The sequence below is a fragment of the Penaeus chinensis genome, chromosome 15 (assembly GCF_019202785.1).
Source record: "Penaeus chinensis breed Huanghai No. 1 chromosome 15, ASM1920278v2, whole genome shotgun sequence".
NCBI classification, from domain to species: Eukaryota; Metazoa; Arthropoda; class Malacostraca; order Decapoda; family Penaeidae; genus Penaeus; species Penaeus chinensis.
The window spans coordinates 19,829,578-19,848,792 of record NC_061833.1 but is presented as its reverse complement, the minus strand read 5'-3'; the positions used below and the strand labels follow the sequence as shown (position 1 = coordinate 19,848,792).

The 19,215-nt window shown below is 35.9% G+C and overlaps 1 protein-coding gene across 1 annotated transcript in view; it reads left to right on the top strand.

Annotated features, from left to right (window-relative positions):
- LOC125032883 (protein peanut-like) overlaps positions 1-19,215 on the top strand; it is a 115,265-nt gene that overhangs the window by 95,343 nt on the left and 707 nt on the right. Inside the window, exons 7-13 of the mRNA XM_047624270.1 lie at positions 4,950-4,989; positions 5,160-5,235; positions 5,719-5,736; positions 6,489-6,578; positions 7,031-7,185; positions 7,449-7,612; positions 17,649-19,215. The exon at positions 17,649-19,215 is cut by the window's right edge and continues 707 nt beyond it. Coding sequence (XP_047480226.1) covers positions 4,950-4,989; positions 5,160-5,235; positions 5,719-5,736; positions 6,489-6,578; positions 7,031-7,185; positions 7,449-7,612; positions 17,649-17,697 — 592 coding nt within the window. The 3' untranslated portion in view covers positions 17,698-19,215. The remainder of the gene's footprint in view (positions 1-4,949; positions 4,990-5,159; positions 5,236-5,718; positions 5,737-6,488; positions 6,579-7,030; positions 7,186-7,448; positions 7,613-17,648) is intronic.

Here is a 19,215-nt window from a genome sequence, read left to right as displayed (position 1 = left end):
TGCACACACACATATGCACACACACATATGCACACACACATATGCACACACACATATGCACACACACATATGCACACACACATATGCACACACACATATGCACACACACATATGCACACACACATATGCACACACACATATGCACACACACATATGCACACACACATATGCACACACACATATGCACACACACATATGCACACACACATATGCACACACACATATGCACACACACATATGCACACACACATATGCACACACACATATGCACACACACATATGCACACACACATATGCACACACACATATGCACACACACATATGCACACACACATATGCACACACACATATGCACACACACATATGCACACACACATATGCACACACACATATGCACACACACATATGCACACACACATATGCACACACACATATGCACACACACATATGCACACACACATATGCACACACACATATGCACACACACATATGCACACACACATATGCACACACACATATGCACACACACATATGCACACACACATATGCACACACACATATGCACACACACATATGCACACACACATATGCACACACACATATGCACACACACATATGCACACACACATATGCACACACACATATGCACACACACATATGCACACACACATATGCACACACACATATGCACACACACATATGCACACACACATATGCACACACACATATGCACACACACATATGCACACACACATATGCACACACACATATGCACACACACATATGCACACACACATATGCACACACACATATGCACACACACATATGCACACACACATATGCACACACACATATGCACACACACATATGCACACACACATATGCACACACACATATGCACACACACATATGCACACACACATATGCACACACACATATGCACACACACATATGCACACACACATATGCACACACACATATGCACACACACATATGCACACACACATATGCACACACACATATGCACACACACATATGCACACACACATATGCACACACACATATGCACACACACATATGCACACACACATATGCACACACACATATGCACACACACATATGCACACACACATATGCACACACACATATGCACACACACATATGCACACACACATATGCACACACACATATGCACACACACATATGCACACACACATATGCACACACACATATGCACACACACATATGCACACACACATATGCACACACACATATGCACACACACATATGCACACACACATATGCACACACACATATGCACACACACATATGCACACACACATATGCACACACACATATGCACACACACATATGCACACACACATATGCACACACACATATGCACACACACATATGCACACACACATATGCACACACACATATGCACACACACATATGCACACACACATATGCACACACACATATGCACACACACATATGCACACACACATATGCACACACACATATGCACACACACATATGCACACACACATATGCACACACACATATGCACACACACATATGCACACACACATATGCACACACACATATGCACACACACATATGCACACACACATATGCACACACACATATGCACACACACATATGCACACACACATATGCACACACACATATGCACACACACATATGCACACACACATATGCACACACACATATGCACACACACATATGCACACACACATATGCACACACACATATGCACACACACATATGCACACACACATATGCACACACACATATGCACACACACATATGCACACACACATATGCACACACACATATGCACACACACATATGCACACACACATATGCACACACACATATGCACACACACATATGCACACACACATATGCACACACACATATGCACACACACATATGCACACACACATATGCACACACACATATGCACACACACATATGCACACACACATATGCACACACACATATGCACACACACATATGCACACACACATATGCACACACACATATGCACACACACATATGCACACACACATATGCACACACACATATGCACACACACATATGCACACACACATATGCACACACACATATGCACACACACATATGCACACACACATATGCACACACACATATGCACACACACATATGCACACACACATATGCACACACACATATGCACACACACATATGCACACACACATATGCACACACACATATGCACACACACATATGCACACACACATATGCACACACACATATGCACACACACATATGCACACACACATATGCACACACACATATGCACACACACATATGCACACACACATATGCACACACACATATGCACACACACATATGCACACACACATATGCACACACACATATGCACACACACATATGCACACACACATATGCACACACACATATGCACACACACATATGCACACACACATATGCACACACACATATGCACACACACATATGCACACACACATATGCACACACACATATGCACACACACATATGCACACACACATATGCACACACACATATGCACACACACATATGCACACACACATATGCACACACACATATGCACACACACATATGCACACACACATATGCACACACACATATGCACACACACATATGCACACACACATATGCACACACACATATGCACACACACATATGCACACACACATATGCACACACACATATGCACACACACATATGCACACACACATATGCACACACACATATGCACACACACATATGCACACACACATATGCACACACACATATGCACACACACATATGCACACACACATATGCACACACACATATGCACACACACATATGCACACACACATATGCACACACACATATGCACACACACATATGCACACACACATATGCACACACACATATGCACACACACATATGCACACACACATATGCACACACACATATGCACACACACATATGCACACACACATATGCACACACACATATGCACACACACATATGCACACACACATATGCACACACACATATGCACACACACATATGCACACACACATATGCACACACACATATGCACACACACATATGCACACACACATATGCACACACACATATGCACACACACATATGCACACACACATATGCACACACACATATGCACACACACATATGCACACACACATATGCACACACACATATGCACACACACATATGCACACACACATATGCACACACACATATGCACACACACATATGCACACACACATATGCACACACACATATGCACACACACATATGCACACACACATATGCACACACACATATGCACACACACATATGCACACACACATATGCACACACACATATGCACACACACATATGCACACACACATATGCACACACACATATGCACACACACATATGCACACACACATATGCACACACACATATGCACACACACATATGCACACACACATATGCACACACACATATGCACACACACATATGCACACACACATATGCACACACACATATGCACACACACATATGCACACACACATATGCACACACACATATGCACACACACATATGCACACACACATATGCACACACACATATGCACACACACATATGCACACACACATATGCACACACACATATGCACACACACATATGCACACACACATATGCACACACACATATGCACACACACATATGCACACACACATATGCACACACACATATGCACACACACATATGCACACACACATATGCACACACACATATGCACACACACATATGCACACACACATATGCACACACACATATGCACACACACATATGCACACACACATATGCACACACACATATGCACACACACATATGCACACACACATATGCACACACACATATGCACACACACATATGCACACACACATATGCACACACACATATGCACACACACATATGCACACACACATATGCACACACACATATGCACACACACATATGCACACACACATATGCACACACACATATGCACACACACATATGCACACACACATATGCACACACACATATGCACACACACATATGCACACACACATATGCACACACACATATGCACACACACATATGCACACACACATATGCACACACACATATGCACACACACATATGCACACACACATATGCACACACACATATGCACACACACATATGCACACACACATATGCACACACACATATGCACACACACATATGCACACACACATATGCACACACACATATGCACACACACATATGCACACACACATATGCACACACACATATGCACACACACATATGCACACACACATATGCACACACACATATGCACACACACATATGCACACACACATATGCACACACACATATGCACACACACATATGCACACACACATATGCACACACACATATGCACACACACATATGCACACACACATATGCACACACACATATGCACACACACATATGCACACACACATATGTATGCTCTCCCTCCCTCCCTCCCTCCCTCCCCCCTCTCCCCCCTCTCCCCCCTCTCCCTCTCCCTTATCTTATCTCTCTCCTTTCCTTCCCTTCCTCTTTCTCTTTCTCTATTTTTCCTTTTAGCCAAACTGTTTCTAAGGTCATTTTTAAGCTAGATATTAGGCTCATTTCATAGTCCCATAATGAATGTTAAGTGGCTCCACTTGAACTGCCCCCTGCAAGACGGATAACACCTGTCTGTCTTTTATTCCTATGGCACTTGAGTTGTAGTACACTCTATATGAAAAATTCTACTGTTCACATTTCTGATGTTGATTTTGATTCAGCCCTTCATGCCCTCAGAGGATAGTGAACAGTTATGTTGCGGTTTGGTAAGTGGGGTTGTGTTCCAAGCATCACCGTATACCTTGTCTCTTTCTCAGCCTTATGATAGAAAGTCTTATGAAAAAAAAAAAAAAGAGAGATTATTACTTGTGTGGCATGAATATTAAGTCTGTAGTGTCTCTAAGAAATTTAGATTTGTCCTGTATACTTAGATGAATATTTTAAGTGCAAGTCTCACTCTTGGTTTATGTGAAAGGATATCAGTTAACAAAACTGGTGGGAGCAGAAGTATCAAACTGTTCTGAGTTTTGATTACACTACTTTATGGTTGAAATAATTTCTGTTGGAAAAAAATTACTTCAGATTTGGAAGAAAATTTTAAAGTAGATATTTTTATCATGCTATCATCACTTTGACTATGGTGATGATGATAACTTGCCCTATAATGGTTGTATGTATGATGAATGCATTATCACTTATCACCTGAGATCATGAACAAAAAACATTGTTTGCTCTTAATGCTTTCCAGAAATCCATCTTGCAGTAAAATTGATACAAGCTTCAATTATTGCTTTTTTTTTTTTAAATGACTTAGGATTATTAAGGCTGAGGATTTGCTTTGAAATATCACAAGTTCTAAAACCTCACGAGTAGGTAGCTTTCTGGCAATGCATTGTTTATGTTTCATTTCCTTCTTTTTTGGTTTGTGCATTTAATGTGTAATCTAGATTGTCAATATTCTCAAATGACATGATACATCACTTGTATCAGATCTTGTGAAAAAGAAAGGTAAAGAATAAGTAGGTTTGACCTTTTATCATCCAAAGGTGATAACATGATTGGTTTGGTTGGAAGCTGGATGACTTTTTTACTTTTTCTTTTCCTTTGTTTTTAAGGAATGTTGGTACTTGAAAATGTATTTCGTTGCAAGTTTTGTTTTACACTTTATCAGTTTTAAATTGATACATAAGTACTTGAATTATTGATTCTGTTCTTGAAAAATGTAAACATTTAATGATTATTGATTTGAAGGCATGTTTGATCATGCATGAAGTACATAGTAACAAGTTTAGTGTAAGAACTAGTGTCAAGGAACTTTACCATGTTGTTTAGTAGCAGATTAGCCATGTTTTTTTTTTCCCATCTCTGATTTGTGCATTTCCTATCACTTTCTAGTGTGAACAAGCACTTTTGATTAGCACCCTCAACTTTTTCCTTCTGTAGTCATATTATATACACAGTAGGTGTTAGTTAAGTGACATGATTTTAGTCCAGCAAGCATGATTTTTATAGAAATATTCATGTTTGTTTAACGAAAGACAAATTAGATAGCAGTTTCAGTCATGGTAAACTAGATAAATGAAACTCTCTGTGTGTTTGTCTGTCTTTCTGTCTGTTTAGGTTTGTTTCTGTGTGAGAAAGAGAGAGAAAGAGTTTGTGTTAGAGCAAGTTGAGTATGTGGGAGTGAATAACATAAGTAAATGGCTGCCAGGAACAAAGGAAATGAATATACTCCATGTTTTTTCCAAAACCCTGAATAGAACAGAGAGTTAGCTTGGAGATCTTTAGTACTATCCCAGTACCTTGTGTCACCATAGATGTCATTCAGTCAAATTGTGAGAGGGTCTCAGGTACTTCCCATGCAATTTTGCCATTTGGATCTGGAAAAAAAGTAAAATGACCTAATTTCCTTTACTGACTTTGATCATTTTTACCATTTCTTCAGAGTATTCATCTTTCTTAATACTGAATAATGTGACATGTATAAAGCATCCTGTGATTGCTTTAGAGGTTAGCCAGGAATTATAGATCTTTTATGTCAGTAATTAGATTAGTCATAGCTTAGTTTTGTTACTTGGTACTTCAGCCAATTTACAATTACAGAGTCAAGGCTGAGTCAGATATTCAAAAGGACAAAGATAACTTTCACGATTAACATTCATTATGTGTGAGCTATGAATTGTTTAGTTTTAGGCCTTATAATAGTTAGCATGTATCTGATAGCATTATGATGAACTTTTACTGTATTGGTTCTCATAACATAATTTAGTTTGGTTCCGAAAGTGTGTTTTGATCAGTGCGTAATTTGCAAACTCTTCTAGGAACCCACTGGCGCAGATGGAGGAGGAAAAGAACGAGCACACCAACCGCATGAAGAAGATGGAGGCAGAGATGGAGCAGGTCTTCGAGATGAAGGTCAAGGAGAAAATGGGAAAACTGAATGAGCTAGAGCAAGATGTATGTAAAGTGCTTTTTTTTTCTCTCTCTCTCTCCCTTCCTTCCTTCCTTCCTTCCTTCCTTCCTTCCTTCCTTCCTTTTCCCAGTTCTAATTGGTAATTATTGATTGATTGATTTTGATTTCAGTCGTTCCATTTTGTAGAAAAGAGTGAGAAATAGTCTTTGTAAATTTTGTATATATCAAATATTTTTGATGATAAAGAGCGATAGTAGAAAAGATAATTTGCCAAAGTCAATAGCATTTATTGTGACTTAATCCACAGCTACAAAAACGTAACGAGAGTATGCGCAAGAAGCTCGAGTCAGATACCTTAGAATTAGAAGAAGAACGGGAACGGTTTGAGCGAGAGAGGAAGGCCTGGGAAGCTGCCAATAACATCACCGTGGAGGAATTGCACCGGAAGTCTTTAGAATCCATCAGTAGAGAGTGAGTAATGCCTCTTTTTTAATCAGGTTCTTTGTTTATCCTTTTAATTACTTACTTATTTTTTTCTTTCCTTTTCTTGGTAGATTTTTATTATTCATTATTATTATTATTCAGATAGATTTTTGGTCAACAATGATAGTTTATTATTTGCAGTATTTCTGTATCCCCACTTTGAAGCACGAGTTGAACCTAAATATTCATCATATTTTTCAAAAATACAGTTTCTCATTTCTACTGGACCAATTTATACTTTCTTTTGTATTTTATTTACAATTAGTTGCATGTTAAAGGTAAGTTAGACCATAGGTAATGTATCAAGCTGATGCTTCTGTTCACAAGATATGGGCCCTGTTTTTTGCGCTTGTTGAAATATGCGCTGATTAACACCAAGTTGTGCTTGCACATTCCTTCTTAGTTGAAGGACGGGAAGATAACCAGTAAGGAAACTTAATTGATTATTAATTCTGGCTTAAGCATAGTGACATTTCTCTCTACCTCTCTTCTTCATCTTTTCTTTTCCTTGCTCTTTATTTTGTAATTGTGGGAGTTACATAAGGGTGGGATATGCTGATAATACAGTCAATGTATTGTTTATCTCAAAGGTTGGTGTTTCAGTAATTTAGTTGACAAGAAATGATCATTATCAAGCATTGTGTATTAGTTGAAATGCAGAGAGAATTATTTTTAATCAGCAGTAAATTTGAAATTGTAAGACTGTATTTGTTTATTATTTGTTAGTTTACATCATGGAAGTATCAGAGAGGTAATTGTTATGTTCAGATGTTTATTGCTTTTTTTCTCTCTCTCCCTTTTTTATGATTTTTAATTTTTTTCCTTTTCTTCACCCCTATGCTCCTCTGTATGGCTTCTCTTTGTATACTTCATTTATCTCCTTCAGTCAGCAGGAAAATCTGTTATTTATCAGAAGATGCTTTTACATTCTATAAGTCGTTTTGATAAGCAAATGCTTGAGCTAGTTACTTTTGTGATTACTAAAGAGGGTTAATCTGTATCCTTTGAATCTGCAGGCTTTCTATACAATATTGTTGAATTTATTATCATCAGGATGCCATGGTTGGTTGCATTGCAATTTAGCTTTTTATTTAATACACATTTAACCATCTAGTTGATATATTTTTGCAATATCCATTTTTAAGCCAAGCTACTTTTTTTTATTTTGAGTTACAACTTCAACATTTAACCATTTCTATTGTCAGTAGCAACAGCTTTACCCTGCTAGCTTGTTTGTTTCTTTAGGATTTTATTTACGTTTAGACATTTATAAGATCATTAATGTTTTGCAGACATCATGAAGTGAAAGTATTTATTAAGAAGCCATACTAACAGTGACCATTTGTCATTCTTTCTCTCTACCCTTTTCTCTTACAAAAAAAGGTTACTTATTTGGAATAAATCTTTCTGGAAGAGGGCATCCAGATCAGGTCTCACTCAAATACTTTCTTCCTAGTTTATATTTTGCTTACCTGAGAATATAAACTTCATTTTCTTCTTCTCACTGAAAATGTGAGAGGTAATGTTTCCTTCTGATGATTCTTCTGTAGAGGCTTTTGAATCAGTTGACATCTAAGCCCTCCATTGTGGTGTTAGTGTTTGAATATCCCACATTATACCAGGAACCCTATGAATGCCACATTCAGATTCAACCAAACCCAAGGCCAAATAACATTATCACTTTTTTTTTTTTTCTTTTTTTTCTTTTTTTTTTTGTGGAGAAAGAACTCATTGCCAACCATTCAGAAAATTGACTGCAGTGCTCAACAAATATGAGAAAACAGTTGTGACTTTAAACAGATTAAACTTTAATCATAATCATAGACGGGTAAAATATATTGATTATGGAAAAGTGGCCTTGCTAAATTCAATACATAGATGGGCATAGAGTAAGGATTTTTAACCTATTTTTGTCTGTTTCTAAGCATCCCCCCCCCCCCCTCCATGATCTTCAATAAATTTTTACTCTGTTCTTCAGTTAATGTATTGGTCATGCAGATTCAAGGTAGATTTTCTCCACTTAACCCATTGGATCCAGGTGCCTTGTGGTCTGCACATGGACCAAAACGTAGGCATTAGGCTTACGTAGCAACTCTCTCGGGTGTGTGGCTTGTAGGCCCTGGCCACTCAAACGCTCGTGTGCAGCATCAAGAGTTCTTGCCTCCCCTTAGCATTGTTATTATCTCTTTTTTCTGCATAAGTATTTTCCTTTTTGCCATTTTCCAAGGTCAGTATTTGTCATTTGATATGCTGTATCAACATGGTAATATACAGTTTCCCTTGAGCAAACTCTGTTATCTCTAGGCAGTCTGCAACTCTATGCATTAGTAATAATACTGAGTAACATCATATTATTTGTGTCTTCTTTAGATATTTTTGTGTCATTAAATTTTTCTGTAGCACACCCTGTGTTTCTGGTCATGGTGGGTACGAATAGATCCTGAGCATGGAAATATTGTCCTCACTAGAGCTGGCACTCTGCCAGCAGTGGCTTATGGACAGAGCATTTCACTTTCATTTACTGGTGGAAATAATGCAAGAGTTCCTTCCTAAATGCCCAATAAGTCTAGTCTTCCTCCATGAGCTTTGTGTATTCATGGAGGGTCATCCTGTCACCCTATCCTTCAGGGGAATTTTTCATTACTGTACAATCCTGTCACGCAAGTCATCAGCCAACTTTTCCTGGCATGACTGTCACATCACCTGGATCCACTGGTTAAGGAAGCATACATTCTCTTGAGGATAGGTTTCTGAGAATGAGTGCATGGTAAAGTTAAAAGGAAAATTCCAGTGTAGTGCACAAGGCAGAAAGCCATTGCCAGAAAAAAAGATATACTTCCTACCTTTCCTTCTTTCATCTCCACAAGACCAAATACATGTCTCATGTAAGTAAAAATGCAATCAGTCTTTTAAGCTTATAGACTTAAGTGGAGTCCAATGGCAGATACTGATTTTATGGTTGATTTTGTCAGCAGTAGGCTTGTTGGATATTCTCAAAGTTTATTTATTTCATTCTTTAGTGATATGGTAACCATAGTTCTAGTCAAGCAATTTTATGTTCCAGTCAGAGATATTTGAGCATATAAGAGGAATCATGCTAAATTTGGATGTAATTACTTGATTCTTTTGAAATTCCTGTTTCTGGTGGCTTTACACACTTTCTGCATAGAAAAGTAGAAACCTTTGGCAAGCAGTAGTAAATTAGAACAGTAGTCTTAGCTCATTTGTTTGTTGATGATCCAATTTTTAGTGCAGAAGTATGAGGCGTGTTCATGTTACAGGTAATGTGGAGGTAAGTTGAGGTTGAGAGTTTGGGTGAAAAGGTCCCCTGTTATTATACAGAAATAATTTTCAGACCCTAGTATTTTATGAATGTCTTATATATGCCCATGACTAGAAGATTTTTTGGGACTGCTTTCTGCCCTCTTATTTTATATTTTATCTAATAAATGGTTACTGTGTATTGAAATTTTCATGATATTGATGTCTTATATGTGATATTTGGTAACTGTAGAAATGTGTAGTAGTTTATAAATGTCTTGATTTGTATATGTATGTGTGTGTGTTTGTATATTTTTATATGTGCACACATACATATATACACAAATTTACACATGTGTATATACACACTCATACCTATATACATAGATACATCTATACTTTTTTGTTGTTCTGACTTGAAATTGCAAATATATAGAGTAAAGACTTTAGGAACTGTATACTATATCAAAAGATGTGAATGTGATTTGATCCAGATCTGTGATATGTCCAAGGGTTGTAAATCTTTATTCATAGCATGAAGACTTTTCTGAGACCTCAAGGCAAGTCCCAAAGCTGGAGCATTATCCATCACCTAGGGTATAAAATGAATTAGCAAAGTATTAAAAAGTAAATTGCCTGTCCTATTAAAATTATTAGGACTGGGCCTGAGGTCTCAGGAGTCCTTCTATCCTCCACAACTTTGATTTTCCTTTTGTCCTTTTCAAACATAGGAAGTGCAGAATCACCCATTATTCCAGCTTCTTTATTCAATCAGTCGGCTGAACATGAAAACACCAGAAACCTTCTTTTCATAAGCATCAAAGACACCACTTCACTTTTCTTACACTCCACAAATGTTTACTTTGGTATCATCACTAGATAGCCATGGATGGTTCGAGAAGACATTTAAATGGCATACACTTATACCCACTTCCCTCTAATTACATTTTTATAGACATTATTGCTAAGGAATAGAAAATCACATTTTGTAGGCAACTTACTTGCATGGTAAATTATCACAATAAGCAGTGTCTCCTTCCTTTTGCTCTTTAATTTAAAGCTAGTTAAAGTTTGCATTTGCCTGCTTGATGTAAGAGGAATGAATGATAGGTTATTGAATTCAGGCTCATAGGAACATTCATTGAACTTTTGTGTTCTTCAGTAGTCTACATAGCAACTAAGTATAAAAAGACACTGTCGTTTTCATTCGTTCTTGTCAGATTATCTGTTCAGATGAACTTTCAACATTTCTTTAATTCTCATCAATAGTTTTGTTCCAGTGCAACCTTAAATATAGTTACATTTAGCTATTTCAGATTATGAATATCATTTTTAGGTATAGATGTATCCCTTTATTCTATGAAGTAGATAATTTTTTTACTTGTGGATTGTGTGTTTATATTTACATCCATATCATTTGTGTGTGTCACTGAACTGTCTAAGTGGTGCATGACTGAATAGCAAGGCTTCATGGCTAAGATCCATTTACAGCATTGATGTGCAGTATTTTTTTTTTTTTTCCAAGTGAATGAAAAGTGTAAAAGATTAGGAACCACTGCAGCACTTGAGAGAAGTGAATAGAGGGTGCACAGTAGCTCAGAGAATTTCTTTTAACAAACTTGATTGCAGTAACACCAGAATGAGTGTGCACTAACCTTGGGCTACCTCCCACTAACAGGACCTCTTCTCTGGCGTCATCCAGCAGTGCTTCGGGAAGTTCTCAAAAGAGCTCCCCTAAGTTCTCTCGTACCTACTCTCTTCCCAGACATAAATTCAAACAGAATGAGCAGTGTAACCAGCAGTAGTGGGGCAAGATACATTGTCTGGACTATGAGGGTTACTGATACGTACTCAAGCGAACCTTGTTATTAATTTTTTTCCATCGTTATACTATTTCAAATTTTATTTGATTTAATATGATTTTTTTTTTTTTCCCTTGTTTTGCTGATTGCAATTTTTTGTTTTTGTTTTTTTCTTTTATCTGCCTAAATGTTAAGCAAATATGTCTTGATTTTCCTTAAGTTCGTATCATGTTAGCAAACATTCATCATATCGACTAGAAAGAAAATGTATATGCAATGTATAGATATATTCATTATCTATTCTCAGATTAGCATTATTATGATAAACTTAGAAACTATGATCTGATACTCAGGCAAGTTAATTTTTATTGACTGCAATATACAGAAGTTTTGTATAGAGTACCTCAAATATCATCACCTTGATATGATTTTACAACTTAGTAAAGTGCAGTTAATCTCAGAGCATTTATTTATTTATATACATCTATTTTCCCCTTAACAATTATAGATTCAGATGTGGTAAAACAGATACACAGACGTGTATTTTTACAAATAAGTAATGCATTATACACTAGATCAGTGAAAGGAAAAAAACAATGTAGCAATGTATTCACATATAGTTCATAAGATACTCCAGAGTTGTGAAGAAAAAATATATATTAGGAAGTTATTTTAAGATTAATATGCATGAACGTTTTTCCAATGTAATAGCTAAAGCAGTTTTAGCAGGAATAAAAATGTATTAGTAATCAGGAGTGAGAGAGAGTTACTGATAGCTTTGCTAGATATATCGTGAGGGAATCCAGATGTGTCCATTGGAAAATGGAAGTATAAAATGAGATATTCCTTTTTTATATATATGAAAATGTATTGTTAAAGTTTTGTTCATATTCATATGATTTACCCTGACAATTTGTCTGATGCATTTATAGCAATATTTGTTAAATGTTGTTTTGCCTTGTGTGCCATTTCTGTCATACTAAGAACATGAAGACACACAAGACAGAGACAAATCTAAGTCTATGGTTGGCATTATTATGACAGTTACATAGTTACTGTTTCAGTGGCTCATAGAAGTTAAGCGATTTTAGTGTGGCATTATTGTAGTATGAATTAGTGACCTATTTTCAAATTAGAGAAAGTTGATTGCTCTTTAAAGATCTTTTATTTCATGTAACACATCTGGCCTCCACTGTGATATAGAATATGAGATCAGGCATTTTCATTATAAACACCTTTGCTGCTTGCAGGCCACTAGCAAGAACTACTAGTTTGTGAGAGGCAGGTGAAGAGTAAGACATCAAAAGGTTAACGTTGTAAGATCCAATATTTTATTACCTTTTTGATCATGTATAGACTTACTGTTAAGTATTTTTAAGAGGAAAAAGAGGACCCTTGTTAATAAATTTTATATTTCCGAAATTTCAAACTACTGCAGACGCAGTACTGTTGAACAGTTGGTGCCGAAAAATGAGATGGTAGGAGACCTGGCCTCATGTAAACTGAGTGATGAGCACAAAGCACCAGTTGGATGAAAAAAACACTTTCCTCAAGGCTTTTCTCTCACCTATATGCCTTTTGGAAGCCTTAAATAAACACAGCTTTTTCAGGAAGCATGAATCATACACTTTTTATTCCTTCTCAAGAGAATGCCTACTAATGCCTTATTACACCCCTCAACAGGACATCCTGAGCCAGCTTGCTTTTCTGGCAGAACTTGCACTCCTTGCTTGCATCTTCTCTTAGTGCTATAAGAAATTCAAGTGAACTAGTTTACAGCTTTTGGGCAGATAGTCACTTTGTTTCTGTTTGGCCTAAAATTCTCCATGACCTCTTAGGCTCGTCCATAATTTCTTTCTATGGTGTATCTGGTCTGGTTATCATATCACTTTATCTTGTATCTAAAAAGATGTAACTTCTTTGAAAGGAAACAAACAAACTCATCATTTTTGAAAGCATCCCCAAGTTTGTAGACATTTTACAAGGATGTACCTAATTGAGAAGAAGTACAATTAAAGAAAGCAGTTAGTTCCTATTTGAAACTAATATTTTGTAATACTCATTATTGTGATTCGATGATTAATTAGTAATACTTTTATGATTTATTTATTTGTCACTGTTGATGTCACTGTCCTGTTACTGTTCCTTTTACTTTTTTTTTTTTTTTTTTTTTTTTTTGTCACTGTCAACAGTTCTTAATGCGAGTCATTGACCAAACACATCTCATTGTAAGCTGTTGCCAATTCCGTGTAGAACTACTTTAGTTTTGTTAGATTTCTGTTTATTTGTTTATTTATTTATTTCTATTTATCTTTTCGTACATATGCTTGTATACATATGCATAAGGGTGTGTGTGTAAGAAACAAAGAAAGAAAAGGAAAAGGAAATTATGTATACACACACATAAGTATGTATGTGTATATGTGTGTGTGTGTGTGTATATATATATATATATATATATATATATATATATATATATATATATATATATATATATTATATACATATATACATACATACATACATACATACATACATACATACATACATACATATACATGTACATATATATACATATATATATACATATACATACACATATATACATATACATACACATATATACATATACATACACATATACATATTCATACACATACACATACACATACATACATATATATGTATATATATATATATATATATATATATATATATATATATATATAAATTTATGAGTATATATATATGTGTGTATATATATACATTTTTGTGTGTGTGTGTGTGTACATACACATATATATTATATATGTATATATATGTATATTTATACATATATGTATATTAAACACACCCAAATAGATATACATCCCTGCACATATATGCAAATTCTTATGGAATGAAACACAACCATATTAAGAAAGGAACAATAAATCATGTTTCATGTCATACTAGACTCCTTACCAGATGATAAGACCAAAATGGAGGTGCATACAAGCCTTATGTCCATAGTGTAACATTTAAACTTGGTATTTAGGTTTTATTTTTCATCAGTAACATTCCGTAGATTTGGTATTCTCTGTTGAATCAACTTTTAGCTTAAGTATTTCTTTCCCCAACTTCTTTAGTAGTGTTGTTATATAGTGCAAGTAGATATATATATATATATAGTATGTATAAAAGTGTATTTCAGTACAATGTATTATCCTCTTATTATATTATAATCTTTGAAATAATATAATATTTGAAATTATCAGCACTGGCTGGAAATTTTGTTCTTGGAAATATTTTGAAATATTCTTTTTGCAGAAAGTAATTTTGAAAAGAGTTAATACACATGGGCTCATACACACAAAAATATACAAGATAGGCATATGCATATTCACATTAACATGAGTAAACAGGATTATATATACTTTCACATGGATAAGCACCACATGTTATCATTATTCTTTATTGTTATTATTATTATTATCATTTTTATTTTATGGTTAATGAATTTTTGCTAGCTTTTGCAGCCTCTTTTATTTTTTAGCATTATCATGTCTTATATTTTTAGATTAATTAATTAACCAGATAATTGATTAGAACACATTAGAATCTTCATGGTCATTAGACTACATACAATATATACAGTGTACATGAAAGTTATATTACATTTTTTTATTTGATAATGTTATCAGGCTATATTCTTGGCTTACATAGTGATTAGGCTTTTTTTTTATTTTTTATTCTTTCTTTTGTGTGTGTGTGTGTGTGCGTGTGCACGTGAATACATTACGTGCTTGTGTGTGTACGTGTGTGTGTGTGCACACATGAATGTGTGCATGTGTGCACGTGTGTGTGTGCGCACATGTGAGTATGTGCTTGCATGCATATGTATATGTATGTGTGTGTTTGTCTATATATGTCTATATCTGAATCACAATAATTCCACTATATATGTTTGTATCTATTTGTGTATGTGTGACTGTCAGCATTCATGCATGTTTGTGCTCATGAGTGTAGGTGTCACAGTGGGAATTTAAAGTATACAACTGTATACATATTTTATGTGTGTGTGTGTGTCTGTGTGTGTGTGTGTGTATGTATGTATGTATGTAGGTATGTATGTATGTATGTATGTATGTATGTATGTATGTATCTATGCATCTATGTATGTATGTATATGTATATGTATATATATATATATATATATGTGTATGTATATATGTATATGTATATATATGTGTATTTGTGATTGAGTGCACAGTTGTTCGTAGGATTTTTTATATCTGCATGTGAGACCTGGACATTCAGTCTGAATGTGAGTAAATGAATCTTTAAAGTTAAGAAAGGAATAAAGTGAAATATGGATATTTTGAGTTTTACAGAAATATGCACACACATTTACACACACTTTAGTGTATATGCATGCTTACACATGCGCGCACACACACACACGCACATGCACACTCACACTCACACTCACACTCACACTCACACGTGCACACTCACACGTGCACACTCACACGTGCACACACACGTGCACACACACGTGCACACACACGTGCACACACACACACACACACACACACACACACACACACACACACACACACACACACACACACACACACACACACACACACACACACACACACACTCACACACACACTCACACTCACACACACACACACACACTCACATATTTGCGCATGCACACAGATACTTGCAAACATGCAAAAATAAAACACACACTGAAGCTCACTCACGCAAACAGAGCATTATAGTATAACTGACCTTACGTGCTCATTGCTTTCATACCAGTGCTTTCTGCATACATTTAACTGGTTAGAGAGAATGTTTCTGGGCTACATATTTTTTTTTTGCAGTATTACTTTAGTGTTAGTAGTTCTGTTTTGTGGTGTATGGGAGTATTATTACGGTTGTTGATCTTCTTTTATTTCTTTCTTCAACAGGCATGTGGATGGGAAAGAGAAAACCAAAAAGAAGAAGGGGCTGTTTTAAAGCCACAGTTGCCAGTTCATAAAAGCTCATATTACCACTTGAAGCACCTGCACACCCTCACCTGCCTCAACCTCAGTCCCTTTAAAGATTACATAGTCATCTCATTTGCTTTAATTGATTGCCTTTGAATTTCGTTGGGACTGTAATCATCTTTTTGTTTTTAATAATTTTTTTTTTTTTTTTTTTTTTCTTTTTAGAACATTGTTCTCATATTTTTTGAATGAATAAAAGAAAGTATTCACTATAACATTTGAGATTGGCTTAGTCTTACAGGGGCAGGCAGTGTTCCTCTTGGTCAAAAGATTATGGTTGTCTTTCCCATAACCCCCACTGCAACTTTGACATCCTCCTGTAAAGTCATTCTTTAAGGTTGTTCACAAAAGAAGACTCATGTATATCCATTTTTCCATATCAGGTTTTGTCAAAGTGTGGGGATTCGAAGGGGAACAAAAAGTACATTTTCTTCACATGGCTTTCCAATACCAGTCTTTATTTACGTGGTTGGATTAACCGTATGAAGTGATGACCATAATCTTCCCCCTCCCCCCCTCCCCTTTCAAGTCATAGATATCAGTATCATCATCCCTTTCAAAACTGCTCTGTAGTGGCACATATTCCATTGACCAGCCAAAGGATAAGCCCTCCTGTCATGTAAATGCTGTCTGGGAGTAATTTTGTAAAATATGTGATGGATCCCTTGTGTAATGATTATCTGATATCAGATCCCTAAAGCGGCATGAAGTAAACGAGAAATGGGGACTCTCAAAGATTTTTTTTTTTTTTTTTTCTCAGTATATTTTTTCTACTTTTTCTATTCTTGTATTTAATGATTTCCTTTATTCTCTTAATTATGCTCTTCATTTCACACATACACTTAAAATTGGACATTTTTAAGTACATTGGTGTGAGATGTTTTGTTTTGAGACACAGTAGTTGTAATATGTGGAGTGTCTTCCCTGGCTGGCCATCACGCTGTCAAGTATGAGAGGTACAGGATGTGACTACTTTGCAGTGTTTTGTTTTATATTGTAGTTCCTAAGGGAAATAAAGATTGATCATTTTCTGGAGACTCTTTGAGATATTAAGGTGGTGAATTATACCTAGCTAATGGTAATTGGTTTTAACTCATTTGTAAAGTGGAAATAGTGGCTTCTAATGTAAGGAAACACTCACTTTGTATACTCATTTGATTACCCTTCTTGATAGACTAAACTACCTTATAGTTGAAGACATTCAGAAAAATCTGGAAAATGCAGTTCACATTATCACATTACCAACACCAGGAGTCCCTTCATATGCTTCATGAGCATTGGTGTCATGGCCATGAGAGGATGCCATATGGAAGGAAAGTGGTAATAACAGTAAAGAGTCACATCCCTGCAAACTGTACATACTGTACTTAAAATTATAAGAGTTTAACGTTTATGTAAACATTGGGTATTACATACAGTGTTAATTATGTATTGTTTTTTGTATTGTCTTTATACTCTTTATGTTTTGTTAGATTGGATATAGTTA